This window comes from Abramis brama (assembly GCF_963993115.1).
Source record: "Abramis brama genome assembly, chromosome: 5".
NCBI lineage: Eukaryota > Metazoa > Chordata > Actinopteri > Cypriniformes > Leuciscidae > Abramis > Abramis brama.
In genome coordinates, this window is record NC_139967.1 from 10,329,828 (window position 1) to 10,351,007 (window position 21,180).

General features: G+C 38.3%; 1 protein-coding gene across 21 annotated transcripts in view; it reads left to right on the plus strand.

Annotated features, from left to right (window-relative positions):
* The window catches only part of fbrsl1 (fibrosin-like 1), a 300,204-nt gene that overhangs the window by 88,507 nt on the left and 190,517 nt on the right, over positions 1-21,180 (plus strand). For all 21 annotated transcript variants that reach the window (XM_084113447.1, XM_084113439.1, XM_084113442.1 and 18 more), the window contains exon 3: positions 13,986-14,078. In XM_084113447.1, the coding sequence (XP_083969573.1) occupies positions 13,986-14,078 (93 nt within the window). The remainder of the gene's footprint in view (positions 1-13,985; positions 14,079-21,180) is intronic.

Genomic DNA, 21,180 nt, shown 5'->3' on the forward strand with positions numbered 1-21,180 from the left:
CATTATAGAATGATCAAAACAGCATTTCAGATGCTGTGCAGCAAGATCGGTCCGCTAGTTAGTCAAGTTATGCCGTCCCGTCGCAAAGACATGTCTTTTTTTGATGCTCAGAGGAATTTACTCTCTAAATAAACTTCCATCAGAATTTATGGACATGCTTTCTTATGGAAAACAATTATCTGACTCAACTGAACGCATGCGTTTTTTGTGAACATTTTTATAATTTGAGCGCATCTTGGCGTTTCCATCCAGTGTTTTTTTTTTTATGCGATATCCCAAAATGCACATGAATGTAAACATAGCTACTGTCTCCTACAACTACAGTTTTCAGTAACAATATTTGCAAATCTTTTGTATGCAGTCACACACAGCTTTTACACGCATTTACCATGGTAACCATAGTTTTTATCCCCTTAGTAATTACAGTGAAATCATAATGCATTATTATGGGGTCTCCTTCTAACTGTGCTTTGCAAAAATTTCTGTGTACCTTGGTACAGTTATGGTCTCAGTAATGCTGTGGTACTTCAATAAATGGAATGGAAGGGATTCCGGATGCTTCTAAGAGGAGATCCCATATTCATTTATTATGGTTCACTAATTCACTGTGGTTCACCATAGTTTTATTGGATATGTACCATGCTTTTACCATATTGTTTTTTTTTTTTTAGAACATATACCATGGTATTACCACGTAAAAACTATGGTAAATGAATTGTAGAACCATTGTATATTTCATAGTATTATTTATTGTATAGTACCGTATTTCATTGTATAGTACCGTAGTAGTACCATCTGATAACATCACTGTATCATGATACCACCACAGTACAGTTTGTTTGCAAGGAATACTATGTTACTTCCCATGTATATCAAACAATGCCATAGTGCTGCAGTAGTACATGTCCAGAAAATTTTGTAGTAAAACACATTCAATTAAAATAGATATATTAAATATAATATATCCCCTAACACTGTATAAGAAGCTCCTGAATCCTTGTTTTTTTTGTTGTTGTTTTTTTGTGGGCCGAGACTATAGTAATCATGGTAATGTTTTACAAGAGTGTCTTTGTTCTGTATGTTAGTGTCAACGGGTGGTGTGTGTGGCTTTCAGGACAGTCACAGCAGATTGAGTGTTTAATGCGTGTATGTGTTCATGTTGTGCGTCCATGTGTAGAAATGGCACGCCATGTGTCAGTGTTTTGACAGATTATGCATCTTCAAATCCAGGTCATGTTACCACATATGTAGTGTCCCAGCATGCAATGTAGGATGCTGTTATTCCTGCCATGTTATTTGGCCCCCATAGATTACATTCTTACATGCTGCCTCTGTTTTAGACATTATCACAGGCTTGTTCAATTGCCCTGTTGATGTCCATCTGAGCTTGTGGATTTAATCCTGGATGAAAAAGACTATACACTGGGTAGAGTAGGATTGACCAAGATTGTGCCTGACAAAAAATGCTAGGCTGAATATTTGTTTCACACAGTCAAGTCTTTTGGATACACATACATGCGTATGCACACATGTCAACTGGGAGTTATTTTCAGGCAGCATTAAACAGAATCTGGAAAGACAAGTATTTGTGTCTTATTGAACAAGAACACACGTGTGCACATGTTCTTATATTTGTATTGGTGTTATGGTCAAACTATGGAACCCTGGCAGTTGTGAGATAAAAAGTCTGAATTATGAGTTCAGATTTTAGAACTAAAAAGTTGTACTTTTTTTTTTATCGTTAAATTGTGTTTTTCATAACTTTTTTTCATGCCACTCAAAATAGTAGAGTTCATGAACAAATTCGTTGACTTTTTGAAGTGCGTTCAACATCAAGTGGACGAGTGAAGTGTATTTGAACAGTTCTTGACCATTCAGTTTTGGCCGAGGGAGCGAGTCTACTCAACATAACATACATTACCCTTCAGGCAAATCCATAGACCACAATGCAACACGATTGTGACGTCACAGCAGATCGCGCTAAATGTACCGCACTAAAAATAAGTGTAAGTGATATAGGAGCTTTATACAGCTTTTTACAGCGAATGCCATTGAAAACACTGTAAATCTGTCCCTCACAGCCTCTCATTCATACCTATTATGGTGCTGCTCTGAATAAGGTATATTGCAGATTTTAGGTGATCAAGGGCTTAGGGTGTTCCTTTTAAACACATTCAAGGGTTCCACCAGCAGTGAGTTCATGCAAAGTAAGCAATGATGTACATCCGAGTGAACGAAACTGAGGGAAGTTAACGAGGGAAGGGCATAAGAGTGGACTTAAACAAGGCCAATGAGGCACTTGTTTATTTTGTGAATGAATCAGTGTGTTTGAATGAATAATTTGAGTAAATTGAGTAAGTGCAGTGCCAAGTTTGGCGTTGTTTGGATTAGAAATGCAAAAGATATCGTTAAATATATCGGTAAAAGAAGCACACATTGGCTTTTGCCACTTTAGCCGCTGGCCACTCCCCCTCTCACACTGACACTGAGTGAGCACAGCTGGCCACTCCCCCTCTCACACACACACTGAGCGAGCACAGCGCAGGACCAGAGACAGAGAGGGTCGAAGAAAGCATCGGAGCTTAAGTAGCGTTTTCTCAGAATTCACTGTGTAGCCTGCTCCCCGAATCGTCGCGCTTATTCATTTGTGGATGTTAACTGAATCTGTAAGTCAGCTACACTGTTTATTTCTGAATATTATATTTTATTCTGGTGCGCTTATTGCTACTGTGTAATAGTAGCCTATGCTATTCACCAACTAAACATATCCTATTCAATGCGTTCACAGTCTCTTTCACGGCCATCATTTGTAGAAGCCTATTCACAAACTGTTTGCTCAAGCGTAGCGTTTTCTCTGAGTTCACTGTGTAGCCTGCTCCCTCAATTGTGTAGTTCAATTTTCCATATTTATTGTATGTCATTATGCACAAAAAAAATGTCACTGAACTTCTACTGTGTAATTGTAACAATGAGCACTCAAACACACCGAACCAACAATTACTAAAAACACACACAAAAACTGATTTACCACAGGCACTTTGCACTAGTATGATAAAAATACTTCGTATCAGCCAGCTCTGTATTTTGCTCACTCATAGTAGAATCTTTCCCTTTTTTTTTTTTTTTTTGAAATAAATAAAGATGGCAAATACAACTTCGAATAGACACTAAAACTTAGAATAAAATATCAGTTTACAAGTAACTAGCTTGGGTTTTAGTAGAAACATTTAAAGAGCTGAGTCCATTGTTGCTTTTGACTAAAAATCCGAAGAAAAACAAATTTGGATCAGATTTTTTTTTTTAACAGTGCAAGAATTAGCACCCCATAACCACGTCTTAAGTGATAACTGTGCCTGATTTAATTAAAGGGATATGTGGCATCTTGTGTGTCCTGTTTGAAAATGTAGGTTTTAATCAGCTGTCATTGTGTAGTGTGAATGTCACACTCAGAAAATATCTCTGCGAGAGGAGATAACAGGTTGTAGATTTCTAATAAAAATAGCAATTGTACAGTATTACACATCATTGGTGGAATTAAAGTCCTGTTGATATACTGTATCATCAACCCTTAGGTTAGTACTATGACTGGTATTCTTGAAAGCAGCTTAGCTTACCTTTAATATGAGTTTTAGTACATTTACACTGTTCAAAAATGTTGGGGTTGGTAAGATTTTTAAATATGTTTTTAAAAGAAGTATCTTATGCTCACCAAGGCTACATTTATTTGATCAGAAATACAGTAAAATCAGTACTATTGTGAAATATTTAAAAATAAAATAAAATAACTGTTTTCTGTTGTAATATATTGTAAAATGTAATGTATTCCTGTGATGGCAAAGCTGAATTCTCAGCATCATTACTCCAGTCTTCAGTGTCACATGATTCTTCAGAAATCATTCTAACATGCTGATTTGCTGCTCACAAAAACATTTGTTATTATTGTCAATGTTGAAAACAAGCATGCTGGTTAATATTTTTGTGTTATAAAGTTTTCAGGAATCTTTTAATGAATAGAAAGCTCAAAAGAACAACATTTATTTGAAATAGAAATATTGTATATCATTATAAGTGTACTTTAATGATGGATGGATGCGCTTTTTTGGGCTTCAAAATCTAAGGTACCATTTACTCCCATTATAAAGCTTGGAAGAGCCAGGATATTTTAATATAACTCCGATTGTGTTTAGCTGAAAGAAGAAAGTCATATACACCTACAGTAGGATGGCTTGAGGGTGATTCAATTATGGGATTAACTAACCCTTTAAAGGTACAATCGGTAATTTTTTCACCGCCAGAGGTTGCATTTTCAAAACAATAACAAAGATGAAGCTTGATGACGCTGGAGAGTGGAACGATGGGAGATGTCGTTCTTACCATCCTGAGATGTGTGGAATTCACGAATCATATAAATTATATCAGCAAATAATTTAGTTTTTGTATTACCTGTACGTTTGATCACACTATTTTATGTCATCGTAATGAATTAGCTGCAAGGAACGTGAAATAATGCTGTATTAGCCTGGTAATATGTGGCTATTTGTCAAATGATTTGGTGGGTTAATGCAGCGCAGTTTTAAACGTTTAAAAAAACAATCATAATATAAGTACATTTGAACAAACTCACAGTATTTGCAAGTAATGGCTAAATATTTTGTGCAACACATACTGTATTTAATTTCACTGCCATATAGACTCGGTCATTAGACTTGATAAAAAGAGTTACTGAAGTACAAAAAAGTGCAATATAACTGTATGTGTACAATATATAATATATATTTACTTGCCTGTCTATGAAAACAAATGCAAGAGCAGAGTCTCTGTCGACAGATCAAGTCCAAGTGTGACGCGAAGCTCTCTCCGTCTCGAAAACGCCACACCGATATTGATCCTTGTTTTATTTCTCCGTTTGTCCCAACGCCTGCTTGCCTCAGTTGATCTACATTTACGTTTTTTGGGGGATTTTCTGTATTCTCCAATCAATAATCGTGAACCATGATGACTGAACGACACAACAGCGGCGTGCGAAATATTTTATCATAGAAATGTATACATAATCCCTCATTAGCGGCTTACCTATAGCGGACAATTGAAACGGCCGCTAATGAGGAATCTGTGTATTATCTCTATGGTTTCTACAAGCGGAAACCGAAGATAGCACGGATATTACGTCATTGATATGCGACAATGACGAGGGACGAGCCATTACTTAAAACTGTAATTTCTCTGGATTTACAAATCCTTGGGAACTTTTGGGATAATGTAAGTACACAACTGCATGAAATATATCACACTGTGAAAGTGGTTTTTGAATATTTTATTACCAAAATCTTACATATTGTTCCTTTAATTGAAATGTCTTTAACAAATTACCAGCCATAAGTTTGTTTATGTTGTCAAAGTCCAGTGTATTTTGAATGGATTTGTACCTGTCACAGCTGGATTATCACTGGTTCTAACAGACAGTGTTCTCAGCAGGTGTAGTGTTATTGTCTTGATGGAGCCAATTTACACCGCAGCCATTTTAACAGCTCACTCTTGTAGCAAGCCGTGTACATTACAAATGAACGCTGAAACGTTTGTTTAGCACCAGATGTTCCTGCACTAGCCTGGGGGCCTTTTTGTCTTTGTAAAGAATTTAAAGCTGAGATTTTGCCTTGCAAATGAGCAAACCAAGTGGGCTGCATCACAAAGACGCCTTATTTGAATTTGCCCCATTAGTTTTCATAACATCTTGCAAAACACGTTTCTTCTTTCAAGTTTCAAGTTGAAAATTTTGTTACGAGTGAAGGTGGAAAAACAGTGTCTACTGCCACATTTGGAGTGTTGACAGACAAACAAACCAACCACTTTTTGTTGTTGGTAATCCGTGTTTTCAAAAGTGTTTCTGTTTCGTTCTGCTTTCTTTCGTAATTGCAGAGGGAGAGGTGCATCGTGGGAAGCAGCAGGGCCGCAGTGTATTTTAGGTAAACACTTGGGGCGACATGTGGTCTAATTGCCCTCCAGGTGTCACATGTGTCTCTGTGTGTTGTCGGTGTTATGTGCATGTATTTCGGTATATTGGTTAGGCCCGCGGTGCCCCCCGAGACAGTTGGTGGCAGAGACGAGGAGAGCTCATGTTTAAGCCCATGTGTCATATCTGTGCCTCAGTCTCCAAGGCATATGGCTTGGGAGTGGAAAATAGGACTGGGGCGTACAGACAGACAGACAGACAGGCCCATAGGGACCACTGATCTACCCCTTTCATTAACCCATGGGCCCCGAGGGACCCGGGGTCAGTGGGTAAAGACACCACTGAACATGATATAAGGCCATATGGGGCCCTGCCTTTCAAAAATACTTAGTATGTGCAAATCTATTTTGTCAAAGGAACAAGGGCAGCTCTGATTGGTTGGGGCCTGTCGTCATGCTCCAATCACTGATCTCAGTGCTGAAATGTGACGTGCATCAGACTTTTCTACTCATGTTTTTGAAAATAAGAACTTCTTATAATGTATTATTGTAATTCAAAGACTATTTTTCTATGCAACAGAGCTAAAACGCTCCTTTAAATGTCCACGGACTGTGTGTGAACATCTATTTTGGGTAACACTTTACAAAAAGGTTCCATATGCTAATATTAGTTAAACGGATAGTCCAACCAAAAATGAAAATTGTCATTTTCTTACCCTCATGTCGTTCCAAACCTGTATGAATTGCTTTCTTCTGTGGAACACAAATGAGGATATTGTGAAGATTGTTGGTAACCAAACAGTTTAGTTTCCTTTTGACTTCCATTGTATAGACAAAAAATACAATAGAAGTCAATCAAAACACTTTGCATTCTTCAAGTCAACATTCTTCAAAATATATTTTTATGTGTTTAGCAGAACAAAGAAACGCATACATGTTTGAAACAACATGAAGGTGAGAAAATGATGACAGAATTTAATATTTTTGGTGGACTATCCCTTTAATTCAATAGCTAACATGAAATAACAGGAAAAAAAAGAAGAAAAAAACCCTTTTATTGCATTTTTTAGTTTGGATAATGTTATTTTGCATTAATTTCAACATATTGTAATGCAATTTTAACATTTCAAGTTGTATAAATTTAATGTTAATTGAATTACAATTGAACAGTAGCATATAGCCAGAGCAGGCATAATTTAATCAGGCTTTTATGCTGCATTACGTCTTTGCACTGAATTTTGAGCAGTAATAAAGCAGCTTTAATATGGTTGCCTCTAGACAAAAAAATAATAATATGATACTCTATCTAATGCATGGAGTAATGTCAACTAATTGAACCTAATTTTATTGTTAACTTATTTTTGTAATATATTTTCTAGGCGCTACCAAAGCTACTTAAGTGTCCACCTGTGGGACACGTTTTTCATAGTTGAGTCAATTCCTGATAGACAAAAACATGTTCTTTCAATAAAAAAGTCCCTTTTTCCTAATTGAATATCCTTTCTCACTCTGATATTTGTTACATTATTCAAGTAAAATGAGTTGCGAATGTTGGCGATCTGTTCTTGAATGTGTGACCATTGCTATTATTAGCTTTATGTTAGTGTGTGTCAACCGATGCAGGGCATTATTATTTGCACACACAGCTTTTATTTAACAGCCTAACTTTAATGAACTTCTGTTTGCGTTGATTCCATCTGAGTCAGTGATTTCCACTCACAGCACAATGCAAAGTTTTGTCTCTTGCTCTCTAGGGTGAACGAGTACGCAAATGGCTCACCTAGAACTGGCATTTGTGTAAATTTGCCTCTGTGCAACCCCCATCTTACTGGAAAGCATTGATGCATGTTGGGGTTTTGAGCCTTGTGTAATACATTTGGCCACAAAATGTGGGCATCAATCACACTGAGCTATGAACAATGCACAGTGATGATAGACATTTAATGGATACTCTGGGACTCATTGTAATAAAAGCAGGAATCCATTTAGTGTATATAGCGCTGTGTCCTTGGGATACAGTCAAGCCCAAAAGGGTTGTTTAGGTTAGTGTGACCGGGAAGGAGGAGAAGGAGGTCACATGGTGATGAGATTATAAAGATGGTTGGTTAATGATGTCATCACAAACAAACTAGCTGGAATGCTTGATTCTGATTGGACAATCATAGTCATTCCGTGAACAAATATTGTTGTATAATGAGCACTAAACTGAATAACTGAATTCCTACCAGTGCTGTTTTCATATACTATTATAGTATTTATTAATATTTTGACTTGGCTTTTATTCTTAAGTTTTCCATCTAATATTAATATTTGATTTGATTTCAGCTTTATTTAAATTACAATTTTATTTAACAATAACAAGACTGCTTCCTACGTAGCTGTGGTAGTCCCATGCTTTTTGTATCTATTTTGGCGTTTGCAAAAATTCACCCCCAAAATATATGAAAACCAAAAATGTTGATTTGTTATTTGGCAATGTTGTTGGAATTTTTAGGAACATCTAAGTGGTTACCGTAGTTATCGGCAAACTAAGTAACCTCAAAATCGCTAAATATTGGGTGATTAATCATTGCTTTTTATAACTAGTCAATCACTATTTGGCTTGTGTGACTCTTACACTACAGTTCAAAAGTTGTCAGTAATTTTATTTATTTATTTATTTTACAAAATTAATACTTTCACTCAACATGATCAAAACTGATCAAAAGAGACAGTAAAGACATTTATAGTGTTACAAAAAAGATTTATATTACATATAAATACTGTTCTTCTGCTGCTGAATTTATATTCGGGATAAATTACATTTTAAAAGTATTATAAGAGAAAAGTACATTTAAATTGTAGTAATATTTTACAATATTTATACAATTATTATACAATATTATATGTTTTTACTGTATTTTTTGATCAAAGAAATGCAGCTTTGGTGAGACAAAAAAACAAAAAGAATCTAACTGACCCCAAAATATTGAACGGTATTATATGAGCACCATTGTACAGTAATTGATACTTCATGGCTCTGACCGCTTTTGAATAAGTGATTAAAAATGTTCTATGAGTTACTGTTATAACAGAAGAGACAGGTGGCGCTATTCTGTGACAGAATACAAAGCCTTAAATCTCCCCGACTCCCGCCCTTTCCTCCCTCACTCAGTCCGCCTCTCTCTGAGCAGCTGCCTCTGCTGAGACAGGAGCAAATGAGAGCAGATGAATCCATTTGGCCCCTGGCCCTGTTGTGGCCCCGCCATGCTCCGAGCGCCCTGTTCTGCTCTGGGGCAGCTCGGGGATAATGAGCCTGGAGATTGAGCCACTGTAGAAGTGCCACTGTCGCCCGCCCATTTTCTCTCTCTCTCTCTCTCTCTCTCTCTCTCTCTCTCTCTCTCTGCCTCTTGTCTCGTTCCCTCTTTGTCTCTCTTTCACTCTCGCTTTGGGTTAATAGAGGTGAGGCTCCTCTAGTGCGGGACACTTTTTCCAGCAAATTAGGGGAAGGATCTGTGTCCCCAGAGCCTGCCCTCTGTCATGCTCGCCCAGCCCGCCCCTTGCCGCTAGCAACGGAGAGCTTTCATCCGAACAGGGAGGGTGGTGGGTTTGAGACTTGGGCGGGGGTAATGAGGACTGACAGGGCTTGATTCTTGAGCAGGGATTGAGAGAAAACAGCTGACAGGTGAAGACGAGGGTGAGAGAGGGCCAGTGCGGCTGAGATAAAGTGAGAAGAGGTGGAATGGAAGGAGGGAGAGAACAAGGGCGAGGCGGAGGTGAAATTCTCGTGCTAATGGAGGTGGGACTTGTGGCGGCTCAGGGGCTCTTGGCTGGAGACAGCAGGCCCTTTGAGGTTAGTCAGGATCAAAAGAGCAGAATAACAAAACAGAGAGACTTCACCCCAGCACGGCTCTCAGCACGCCTGCCCGCCGCTCCTCCCTTCAGGGCAGGGACTCAGCAGTGTGCAGGAGAGGGGTTTTACCCTAACAGCCCGGCACAGATCCGTTCATGGCCTCTACTCGCCTTTTCATTATTGTCTTTCTCTGTCTGGTTTCATCTCTTTTTGCTCTACAGTTCCTCTATCCTTTGGTGTAATATTCTATTTCTTGCTTGTAGCTAGGCTAGCATGTGTGAGCCCCCGATATTGTCTAGACATAATTAAAACACTTAAGGGCCTTTTAAACAATTTAAGTGTATGGAAATTTGAAGGGGGATTTCACTTAATGCTGCCTTCTTAATGCTCGTCTTAATGCTGCCTTCACTTGCTATCGGGTTTATCGTAAAAACGAGTTTTCTAGTCAAAAATTGGACCTGAACTCCCTCTCAAGTCGTATTTACCATTGGGAACCTCGGGCATGATTTTGATACCAAGTTGGCCATGCCGTAAACTTTAAACATGGTGGAGGGGAGAACAATTGCTGCTGTGACTAGTATTCTTTATTAGTTTTTCCCACAATAGCTACATCATCTTGTATTGTTGTTAAAGTAGTGCATATTTACATAAATTAATAATCATTTGAAGCATATTGTATATTTTATACACGGCGAAAATAGCCTATATTTGACCGAAATTCCAGAATATATAGCGCGATGAATGTTTAAATGGTCAATGAATGGGACGCTAAATATCATTTTGGCTTTAATAAGATTTTTCCAATAAATAGGCAAGAATAAACCTGGTGTCCTCCATTTATTCCTGTTCTTTCCGACAACATAGCTCTTGAAAGGAAATTTCTGATAGCACGTGAAGTCAGCGTTAGTTCCATTCACACCATGAATGATAACTATATTAGCCTCCGCACCAACAGATGATAACGTTCTGTCAGTCATGTTGTCTACAGCTTTATCGGGCTCTTTAAAGTCGGTTGCCAATTCTCATCATTCATTAGCTGGAAAAAAAAAAATTCTGAAAGTGATGCCATCAATATCGTTCCTCTGTGTTATTGTTATAGCTATAGACTGACTTGTTTTCATAAAATTGAAACGATTATTACATTTTTTTTATATAATTATTGTTATATTTCTTGAATTGAACAGCTCTTTAGTGTACTTTTTAGACAAAATTAACAATTTTTGTCTTTTTAGACAAAATTAACAAAAAAACAATTTTAAACATTTTAAGAGTATGGAAACTTGAGGAGTGAATTCACTTTTGCTTGCTGGATGCTAACGCAAAAGTCTTATTCACTAGCAATCCGCAACAAAAGTATAATCCATCACTAAACCCACTGAATGTCAGATCATTATAAATGTCTCCACTTTTAAACATTTATTGGTTGATCTCCTCCACATTAACGTTGACTCATCGAACAAATGTGTTTGCGCTAATCATACTAAGGCTAACTTGAGTCCCAAACAATGTACTTTACTGTGTACTTGCACTATAAACTATGTACTGCCATCTAGTGTTTGAATTTAAGAAGTTTTGTAGTTGAAGGAAATGTAGTTTCAAACGCACATAATGTGATGCTAGCTTTAGTATGTTGTAGTATGTAGCTCTTTCCGCTACATATGGAAACTATTGCTGTTGAGTGTATAAAGTATCCAACTTCACTTCTTCCTATAGCCTCTACAACCTTTGCTGTTGTAATACAACATATTTCAGAGTAAATCTGACTATTGTAGATTTGATTGGATTGTGACGTTACTGGTTAATATTGTTTTGCCACCCATGCAGCAATACATTTTATAGCCAATAGAAGATTGATTTTTTTCTTCTTCTTTTCTTTAGAATAATGTGCTGTGATAAATTGGGTCCAATAAGACTAGGGTTGTTCATTATGTACAGATGATAATTTGACCATGTTGTTTTTGAATTCTCTACATATTTCAGACTTTTTGAGAGAGAAAAATGACAATGAGACTGTCGATAACAGATTCTTAGTCAGTGTGTTTGACCTTGTTCCTCTAAACAAGACATGAATCCATAACTAGAAGAAAATACAATCACTGGAGTACTAAAGTGCATTTCAAAACTTTGCATGATTTGTCTTTCAGGGGCAGACCTGCAAAACCTTCAACTATCTCCGTTGAGACATTGAGAATGCTAACCGAATAAAATCCATGTTTGTTTGATGTAAGGTCTCACAAAATGCACAAAGTATATATATATATATATATATATATATATATATATATATATATATATATATATATAAAAAAAGTCAAAAATCAGGCTTCTGTTTCCCCATCAGTGAAAATGGTGTTTTTGAAAACATTCATTTTCATATTATCTTCTATAAACAAATCAAAACCAGGTTTTGGCACACCACACACAGAGACCCCTGCTTTTTTTGCCTGCTTTTACAAGTACACACACAAGCAATTCTGTGATTCTCTAAGCAGCCCTGCCGATTACGTTGAGATGGCGGGATTGATTAGCTTGTCAGCTTTTCTGACAGAATCGAGCCCCTGTCTTGACTACGGCAAATTACTCTGACTTGATTAGGCCCACCTGCAGCTCTTTTTTTGGAAATCCTCAACATAGTGCCAGCGTCGTGCCTAGGTCGCATCACTCCAGCGTTTTTCACTTCTGACCTCAACTGAATGGTAATTCATTGCGCCAATCATCCAGCGCTGGCACAGTGTTGTTCCAGCGCTGGCTCAGTATTGGCTCTGGTAATTAAATGGGGCTTGTGTGCGTCCGCTGGGAAGAAGGGATCGGGGAAAACGATGACCAGGTGGTGGCAGAATGCAGGACCTGTCAGACTAGCTGATGACCATTTTAATTCTGCTCTGCCTGGGGCTATAATTGATATTTAGCAGAAAGGTTAATTGTAGCAGTGATCTGTTTAAATTAGAGTAGAGATCTGGAGACTGGGGCCAAGACCTTGCAAGCCACTTGGGACACACACACAAGAGTTGCTGAAGTAATACACACACATTCTCACATAACAAACATGCATATACTGTATAAAACTGATATATACAGCATTCTAGCTGTACTAACTTACATTTGTCGTACTTTTCAAGATGTCTCAAGATCAGGTTTAGCTAACTTATGGAGACAAAGTATTGCTAAACAAACAAGCTTGCACATACTCTCATGCATATATAGATTTTAAACATATATTGATGTACACATGCTTATCTGTTCAATATTAGATTTGTGCACTTGAATACTATAATGTAAGCTAAAGTAATGAAAATTATTTGCCCTAGCCTTTAGAAAAAATACAGATCTATCTCTATAGACCTTATTCAGAGCAGCGCCATGACAGGTATGAAAGCGAGCCTGTGAGGAATAGACTTACCGTGTTTTCAATGGCATCCGCTGTATAAAGCTGTATTAAGCTCCTAGATCACTCATAATTTTCCATAGCTCATATTGTCTGGAATTTTGTCTACTGAAGAGATGTATTTCTATCCCTCACAGCCTCACTTTCATTCCTTTTAAAAAATAAAAGATGGCACTGCTGTGAATAAGGTCTATTGCATCATTTCACATGTATCCTTATCTGCAGATGGCCATCTAAACCAGGGACAAGGTCAGTGAATATAATTTTCGGGTGAGCTCTGGTCCTTTTGCATGCATTCAAATCAGTGCATCTTCAAATGCAGGTCAAACAGGGACTCTCAAGAGCGTTCCTAAGCTCATCGCAGGAGCTCATAAAGCTGCTTACATTTCACTGTTTCAGCAAAAAAACACCTCCTTCACCTGCCCTCCACTCAAACATTGGGTTTCCCTTGGGTTTTCACGGGCTAATGCTCTGAGTGCACCGGATAACAGTAGTAAGGCAACAATGCCCTGGTTCCAGACACAACTAGACACCTCTTGGGAAGCAGGGCCTAAAATTTCCAAAGCAAACAGACAAAAGAATCACAATAGTTGACAGTCGATTAGAACATTGTGTTTCTTTGAAGTCTTTGTGTTGTCTCGTAGTGTCCAGCCAACCAAAGACTTTGTTTCGCTAACATGGCTCTGCTTGAGAATTAAATACAAGAGTGCATAATTTTATAGTGGTTTCTTGATCAGCTGTTTTCATAAGAGTTACAACAGCCAAATAAAGCTTTGTCCTAATTCTAAAATGTCATTTTTCTTCTTTTGCTCTCTCTAGTCTCTGAGTCTTCTGAACCAGGCTGGGAAGAAAATGGAGGAGACGGAGGTGAAAACAGCACCCAGGAGCAGCTCTAAAGATCGACTCAGTGAGGTAAGCACAATGAAGTGTGTCATTATGACGTCGGTAAACATGAAAACCAATAGGAGAGGTCCATTTGGCATTTACCAGCCAAGTTCTTACATGTGTGTAAAAAAGGTTTTCAAGGGAAATGCCAGTTGGATACATAACAGGTGCGTACGCACATTCATTTCTCTGTCTTGCAGCCATTTGTCACTCGCAGCAAACATATTGCTTTCCTTAAAGATATGCGCTCTCCTGTGTGTTATTTTCAAAACCAGATGAAATGCAATAAACATCTTTTATGGGCTTAGACTCCACATAATCAGCTGCATTTTTAAAGGTAGGGTAGGTAGGATTTTAATAAAAAACTTTTTTTCAAATTTGTTTAAACTGTCTTTATATACCAATACATAATTAAAATGTAAGTGCTCTGAAAAAGAGAGTTTAAAAATCGAGTGACTGTAGACCTTTTAATCTGCAATAAACACAGCTCATTATTTCCATCCGGGACGAAACAATTGATTGGTTTGGGCGACTGTCACTCACTCTCGCAACCAAGGCTACCACCACTGTTGCTAGATCTGCCCATATGCGCGCACACCCGTTTGATTTGAGGGGAGTGCAAGAGAGGCGCGGAACCTACGAAGAGTAAAATTATGGCAGAGAGAAAGAGCATTCAAAATTCAAAGCACCTGCATATGCAGTCAGCGAAGGCAAACAAGGCAAAAACTACTTCCTCGGACCCTGGTTGCCCGCACTCTTGAACGACCTCCTCTGCTTCGCCCTCGACCCCAGACCTGTCCTCGAACCGACGATGCGGTACTTGTCACCGGAGTGTAACGTTAGTCCTCATCAGAGTCAACAATGTTTTCATCATGGAAACTCTTACATGCAAAACACCGTATATGTTATGACTCTTACATGAAATTCACCTTCATCACAGTTTAACTGATGGTAATGGAAAAACGTGTATCAATGCAACCTGTTTTTAGCTTTGCCTTATGAATATAGCTTGTTACCTATAGCCTAAATATAGCTCGTTACCGAATCAAACAAAATATATTTTAAACTTTACCAGTATCGATATGCTAGCTTGATAGTGAGTACTAAAAGCCATCTTATTTGTGTATATTTCTAGTGATAAAGTCAGGTATTTTATTACATGTGATTCTGACATGATGTCACTGCATGCACTGCGCTCCTTCCTCTGCACTCGTCTCAGATAAATAAATGCGTCTTCCTGAGCCTGAGCATTTGGTGTCGTGCGTTAATGTGTTTTGGGGGCGTGGCTTTGGAAGGAGCCCAGAAGGGGAGGGGGTGGAGTGAATGGAAATAATTAGCTGTGTTTACAACAGTCGTGAGAGGTCTACAGACACTCGATTTTTATACTCTCTTTTTCAGAGTACTTATATTTTAATTATGTATTGGTATATAAAGACAGTTTAAACAAATTTGGAATGTTTTTTTTTTAGAAAAATCCTACCTACCCTGCCTTTTAATCTAATTAAAATTCCTTTTTAATCTTATTTTTTACATTTTATTCTCTGATACATTTATGTTTTATATTTTGTTCTAAATTTAGAGAAAAATCTAAATTCTGCGATGCAGTGTTTGAAAAAAGGTTTTATGGTCAGATATATGCATATGTACGGTTACACTCAACTTGTTCATCTAATGGAGTTTTTTTTTTTGTGTGTGTGAGGAACTAGGATTCCCACAGTATTGAAAAATCTGGATATATCCTAATGTTAAAAGTGTGATGATATCTTATATAAAAATATATTGCTTGTCAAAGTTTTTAAAAATGTAAAAAAATATATGAAAAGAAATTGTGAGTAAATGTTTCCTTTTAAATCCTTATCCAGTAAATCAAAGTCAGGGCGCCTTCTAATATTGTTGTGGACTTTGGAGTCAAAAAGGTTGAGAACCACTGATCTAATTGTTCTTTTGGCAGGCGACTCTTGTTTCAGAAGCAGTTAGCTTGTCAACTCACGGTCAGCTAGGACCGTTTCCCTCACCAGTGTCTTTGTAGAAAAGAATCCCCAGTCTAGCTGGTGCCGTTTCTGAGTAATGCAGAGCACTATCGAAGAAAAAATAGGAAAAAAATAGTGGTAGGGTTTCGGTTGGTGCTTGAATGAAGAAATAATGTGATTGAGAGAGGGGTAATGAGAATTTGTGTCTAATTCCCCCGAGACTAGCTGAATATGCGTCCCTAACTAACGCCTGTCAAACGCGTGTCCGAAATCCCCTGTAAATTCGTTCAGATGGATCCGTAATACGACGACGGCGAGGCAGCGCGCCTCAGCGAGCCGAGGATGAAGGGAGGAGAAGATGATGAAAAGAATAAAATGTTTTTAATGAAGAGATTAAATGTGATGCTTAGGCTGTTAAGGATTCGGAGGGGAAATTTCTGTCTTCGCTTTCCCCCTCCCACCCTTCATCGCCATCATTTATGAATTTGTGCAAAAGGCTGTTTTTCATGAAAAAGTCAGAGAGGGAGAGCGAGGAAGAGCGAGAAACGAGCTCGAGGCAGATAAAAGCGTGATCCAGGCTGACAGTTTTGACAGCAAAAAGCGACAGAACAACGGGCAGACAGAGAGAGGGAGGGAGGGCTGAAAGACTGCAGAAAATTGCAGACTGTAATGGCTGACAGTGCCAGATATGACATTTCCCTCTAATCTCCTGCCAAAGGAATGGTGCTAAAATGCAGAGCGCCATATCCATGTCATCTGTAGGCCTATCTGTCCATCTCGGAGTGAGGGAAAGACACAAGACAGCAAGAGATCTGCGGAGCCCGTTCGGTTGCGTCCCGCCGCACGAGGCCCGGACGCCACGCTAACGCTAGCTTTGTAAACAGGATCATCTTTCATCACTGTCACATTGTTAAATGGTGTAAAAAATCTTCCCTTGTGATTCGCCATACATGCTAATTTTCTTTGCATACCAAATGCGCTTTTCATACCCACTTCAAAGACGCTTAGGCGTGTGCGCCGCTAGCTAACGATCTCTTCGCTTCAGAGGCGGATAAAACTGGATTTCTTTTTTGTCGTTGGAGTGTCAGAAGGAAATGGAAACAAACGAGGGGGATGGCGTTGTCTCAAAGAACCGGGGGCAAGGCGCAGGGTGATTAAAAAAAAACAGCCAATGTGGGGGCTTGCCACTTTAGCGGTGCGTGCATTTGCTAAGATCTTATTTTAACGCAACACATCCACATGCTTAGCATGGCTTTGGCTCTTGTGAAAACTTTACAGAAACAGTGTGTTAAGAATTAATGAGTATAGTCTGACAAGACTTTCTTTAATTTGACTTGAGTGAAAACAAGGCAGTGAAAACATTGAAGTAGAGTATATTCAGTTTGCAATACTGTCTTAGGCTACATTCACATCTCAGCTGAATATGGCTCAAATTCTTTTTTTCTTTTTTTTGTGAAACAGATCTGGTTTTTGGATGTTAGTCTGTACAGCCAAAATATCACTGAACATTTCTGACATTTCAAATGACATTTTCAGTTCTGATCTGGTCCACTATCAGATGTAAAACAAATCAGAGTCGTATCTGATGTTGTTTTAGTGTGACCTTGATTTAAATATATCTGACTGTTTACACTAATCACACTCAACATTTATGAATTGCATACTTAATTTATGCCGTATAATATGTTAATGTGTTCACAAAGAAAATGAAAAAAGAACATTAATAACGCTATATATCACAGGTGACATTAGACTTCCGCATTGTTGTAAAAATTCCATCATAATCTATTATTATGAATTATTTTAATGATAATAAGCCATTTAATAGGCTCTGTTTTTGTTCACGTTTTAATTTTTTTATTCACAAACTTACAGGACAAACATATAGCCTAGATTATGCATTTATTTATTTATGAGAAAATTGATCAGAGACTGCATTACTTTTCACGTTTCACCATGAATGTTTGTCAAGTAAATCGCAATAAGTTTGTGCTTTGTTACTTTTGATTTGAAACAAAGTCTCAGCTTTCAAAGTCTGTCCATTTTATCACAAAATTCAAACAATAAAAAAAGTTTTGGCGCTCTTCTCGCCACCAAGTGGACAGAGGTGATAATTACATCTACAAGGTACAATCATCCCAGTGTAATCTGTCAAAATTACGGACGACGTTCAGATTTTTACGTCACTGCTAAATATATATACTGCTATGTACATGTTATACATTAGGGGTGTGTGTATATATATATATATATATATATATATATATATATATATATATATATGACTTGAGTGACCCCTCCACTACCTTGTAGTCTAGCAGATGCAGTGTCCCTTTCTATTAGTGTTCATTTTGTCAGCCATTTTTTTTATTTAGTCTTAGTCCTGTGTCAAATGTAGTTTTTAGTTGATGTTATATTTCGTCAACCATGTCCTGTATTTGTTTAGTCTAGTTTTTGTCAATGAAAACTGTCACACTTTCATCCTGCTCCATAATGGTTAAATTGATAATCCCAATTATTTTGCTCAAAATTATAATCATAACGATTATTGTCATTTGAGAAATGTATTTCATCAGAATTGTTGCACTTTCACCTATAAACACAAATCAAGAGAATGTCAACCCATACACATGGTTTATTTGACCTCATCTAGTATCCTGATTTATTACGTATAGGCTATTTATCATATAGGCCTACTGGTAAAACAAGAAACTTCTCTCAAAAATGAAAACAGCGAAAATCCTAGTAATACAATAAAAAATACCTCTTGAAATCTCATTATCATTTGCAACAAATGAAATATGCTACATCTAAACTGACTATAGAAGCTTTTGTGTTTCCGAACAGCAAGGATGTTTTTGCGTTTGGGGTGGATCAGGCACGAAGGTAATGACACTGATAGTTTTGAACCCACCCACTATGTCACAGAAGCTGCCCACAGAGACCCGGCAACACCTACTGCATCTCAGCCGTCTGTTCGCTCACTGGCTTCACGCTCCGTTGCTTCCCGATTGGCTTCTTTTCATCCGCTGCCCTATCTTAACCAATAGTCTGGTCCGTAGCTAAACAATCCACCTCCTCCCACTTGTCACCAAATCTGCTGGGGCCCAAGAAGTGTAGAGTGATGCAAGAGGATGGGTGAAGGGGTTCGAGTTAGTGTGAAAATGGGCTTGGATTAAGAAGCGGGTTCACCCCCATTTCTTTTTAAAGAGGTTGTTTGGTTAACCCCAAAACAGCTGCCGTCCTGCTCACCCTACCGCCCCGTTTCTCCCTCTTTCACGTTTGCTTTTCTCTCGTTCTCTCCCAGCCTGCATCTTAATCCTTTTTTGAAGTCCTAAGTGCTAGGCAAATCTATTGAGTGCTGCGTATAATGGCTTTTAAGGGAGCGTGTTTAGATGTGGCCCAGCCCCATGGCTTATGAACCGCGGATGGTGTAATGGATTTTTTTCCCTCTCTCTCTGCAGCACTAAATCCAATGTATTGTTCCTCATTATCATTTAAATAAGTCTCCCTTTCAACTCTGAATGTGGCAATGTGAATGAACCGGGGCATTGTAAGGCTAACTCTACAAATTTTTGGCCTCCCGGTGAGCCTCACTTGCTCTTCTTCGTACGTTACGCCTCCTCGCTTTTCTGTGAGAGAAAAAAAGAGAGGTTCTGGAAAAGTATTTGGATCCTGCAGTGCCGCCTTTCCAGGTTTTCTCAAGACCACTTCTCTAATTGCCACAGTGGGAGTTTGTGCTGAGTGTGAGAGAGAACCAAGGAACTGATGAGGGTTAAACCCCTGTAGCAGGTGTGTGTGTGTGTGTGTATGTGACTGAATCCTGTGCAAGGACAAAATTGGTCTTGCGGAAAAGTCACCCCCTGAGACAGAAGCAGAAATTGCCAATCGCACAGAGGAAAGAGGCAAAAGAGGGGGGAAATGATAGGAGGTAGAGCAGGAGAGATTTGGAGATTGGTATTCAGGCCTAGTCTGTAGTGCTGGGATGTGGACGGTGCCTTCTAGTCTTACTGGAGAAGTCTGGAACAGGCTGCATTTCTCTCATTTGAACTAGTGTGAGTTCTGCATCATGTGTCTACTTGTTGATCAAGGGTTGAGTTGTCTGTGGAATGTATTACTTTGGTTATTAAACGGTTGTTCATTTTCTTTCAGCTAAGGTTGGGAAGTGACCTGGTTATTCAATAATGTATCAGTAAGCTTCATTATGATGATATTCTGATTCTGTAAGTTCAGTGTATTGCAATCTATTTGAGATATTGTGATCTTTTACTTGTTTCTCATTTGTCTAAATTATTGACGTCTGTAAGATTCATATGTGCATCCTTATAAATTAAACTTGCTCAGTTTGATTTTGTATTTTGATTTGATGGAAATATTTGTCTTTTTCTTTGGCCAAATGTTACATAATATTTTTTTCTTGCACACGCTTGCTATGAGTGATGTTTTTTTCCCCTGTTCAACGGATGGAGGCTGTGACAAAGGCGAAAGATGAAAATGTGAGCTTTCAGTTGATTGTAATAAAGGGGTGGAGTTTAAGCAGACTAAATGATTGGAAAAGTCCAGCATATGTCCATTAAAAGGAAAATAAGTTTGTTCTTTTTTTTTAAGGAATCCCTCGAAAGTAACTTATTTGCTATTTCAGACTATCTGAGACATCGTTGCAATAACATGTTGCGTCTTGCTTCGGACTTGACTGACAGACTGGCATTCTGACATCGCGAGTAAGGGTGTCACGATTTCGATTTTAAATCGAAATCGATCGAAATTAATGCTCAATCTCGATTATCGAATCAAAAAATGGAATCGTCAATGCTGCCACGCCCCCATGTCACGTCAGCTCTGCTTGCCAAGCGAAAAAAAACCCCACACATGTTGAAGTGCTGCGAGTCAACCTAACAGCTACAACAACCAGCCGTCTATAGAACTTGAACCCCCTCTTCTTTCACTGAAGTCGCCGGAAGTATTTGGAAGTATTTTGGATTTCCAGTGAGTTATGTTGACCAACGTTCGTGTTGTCGACAAAAAAAACAACAGTTTGCAAGCTCTGCTATGTACGTATACCACATTATTCCACCGGCGGCACGACTAACATGGCAGGGCATCTCCGCAGGCACCACAAAAACATAGATTTATCTGTTAAACCGACAACTGTAACACAA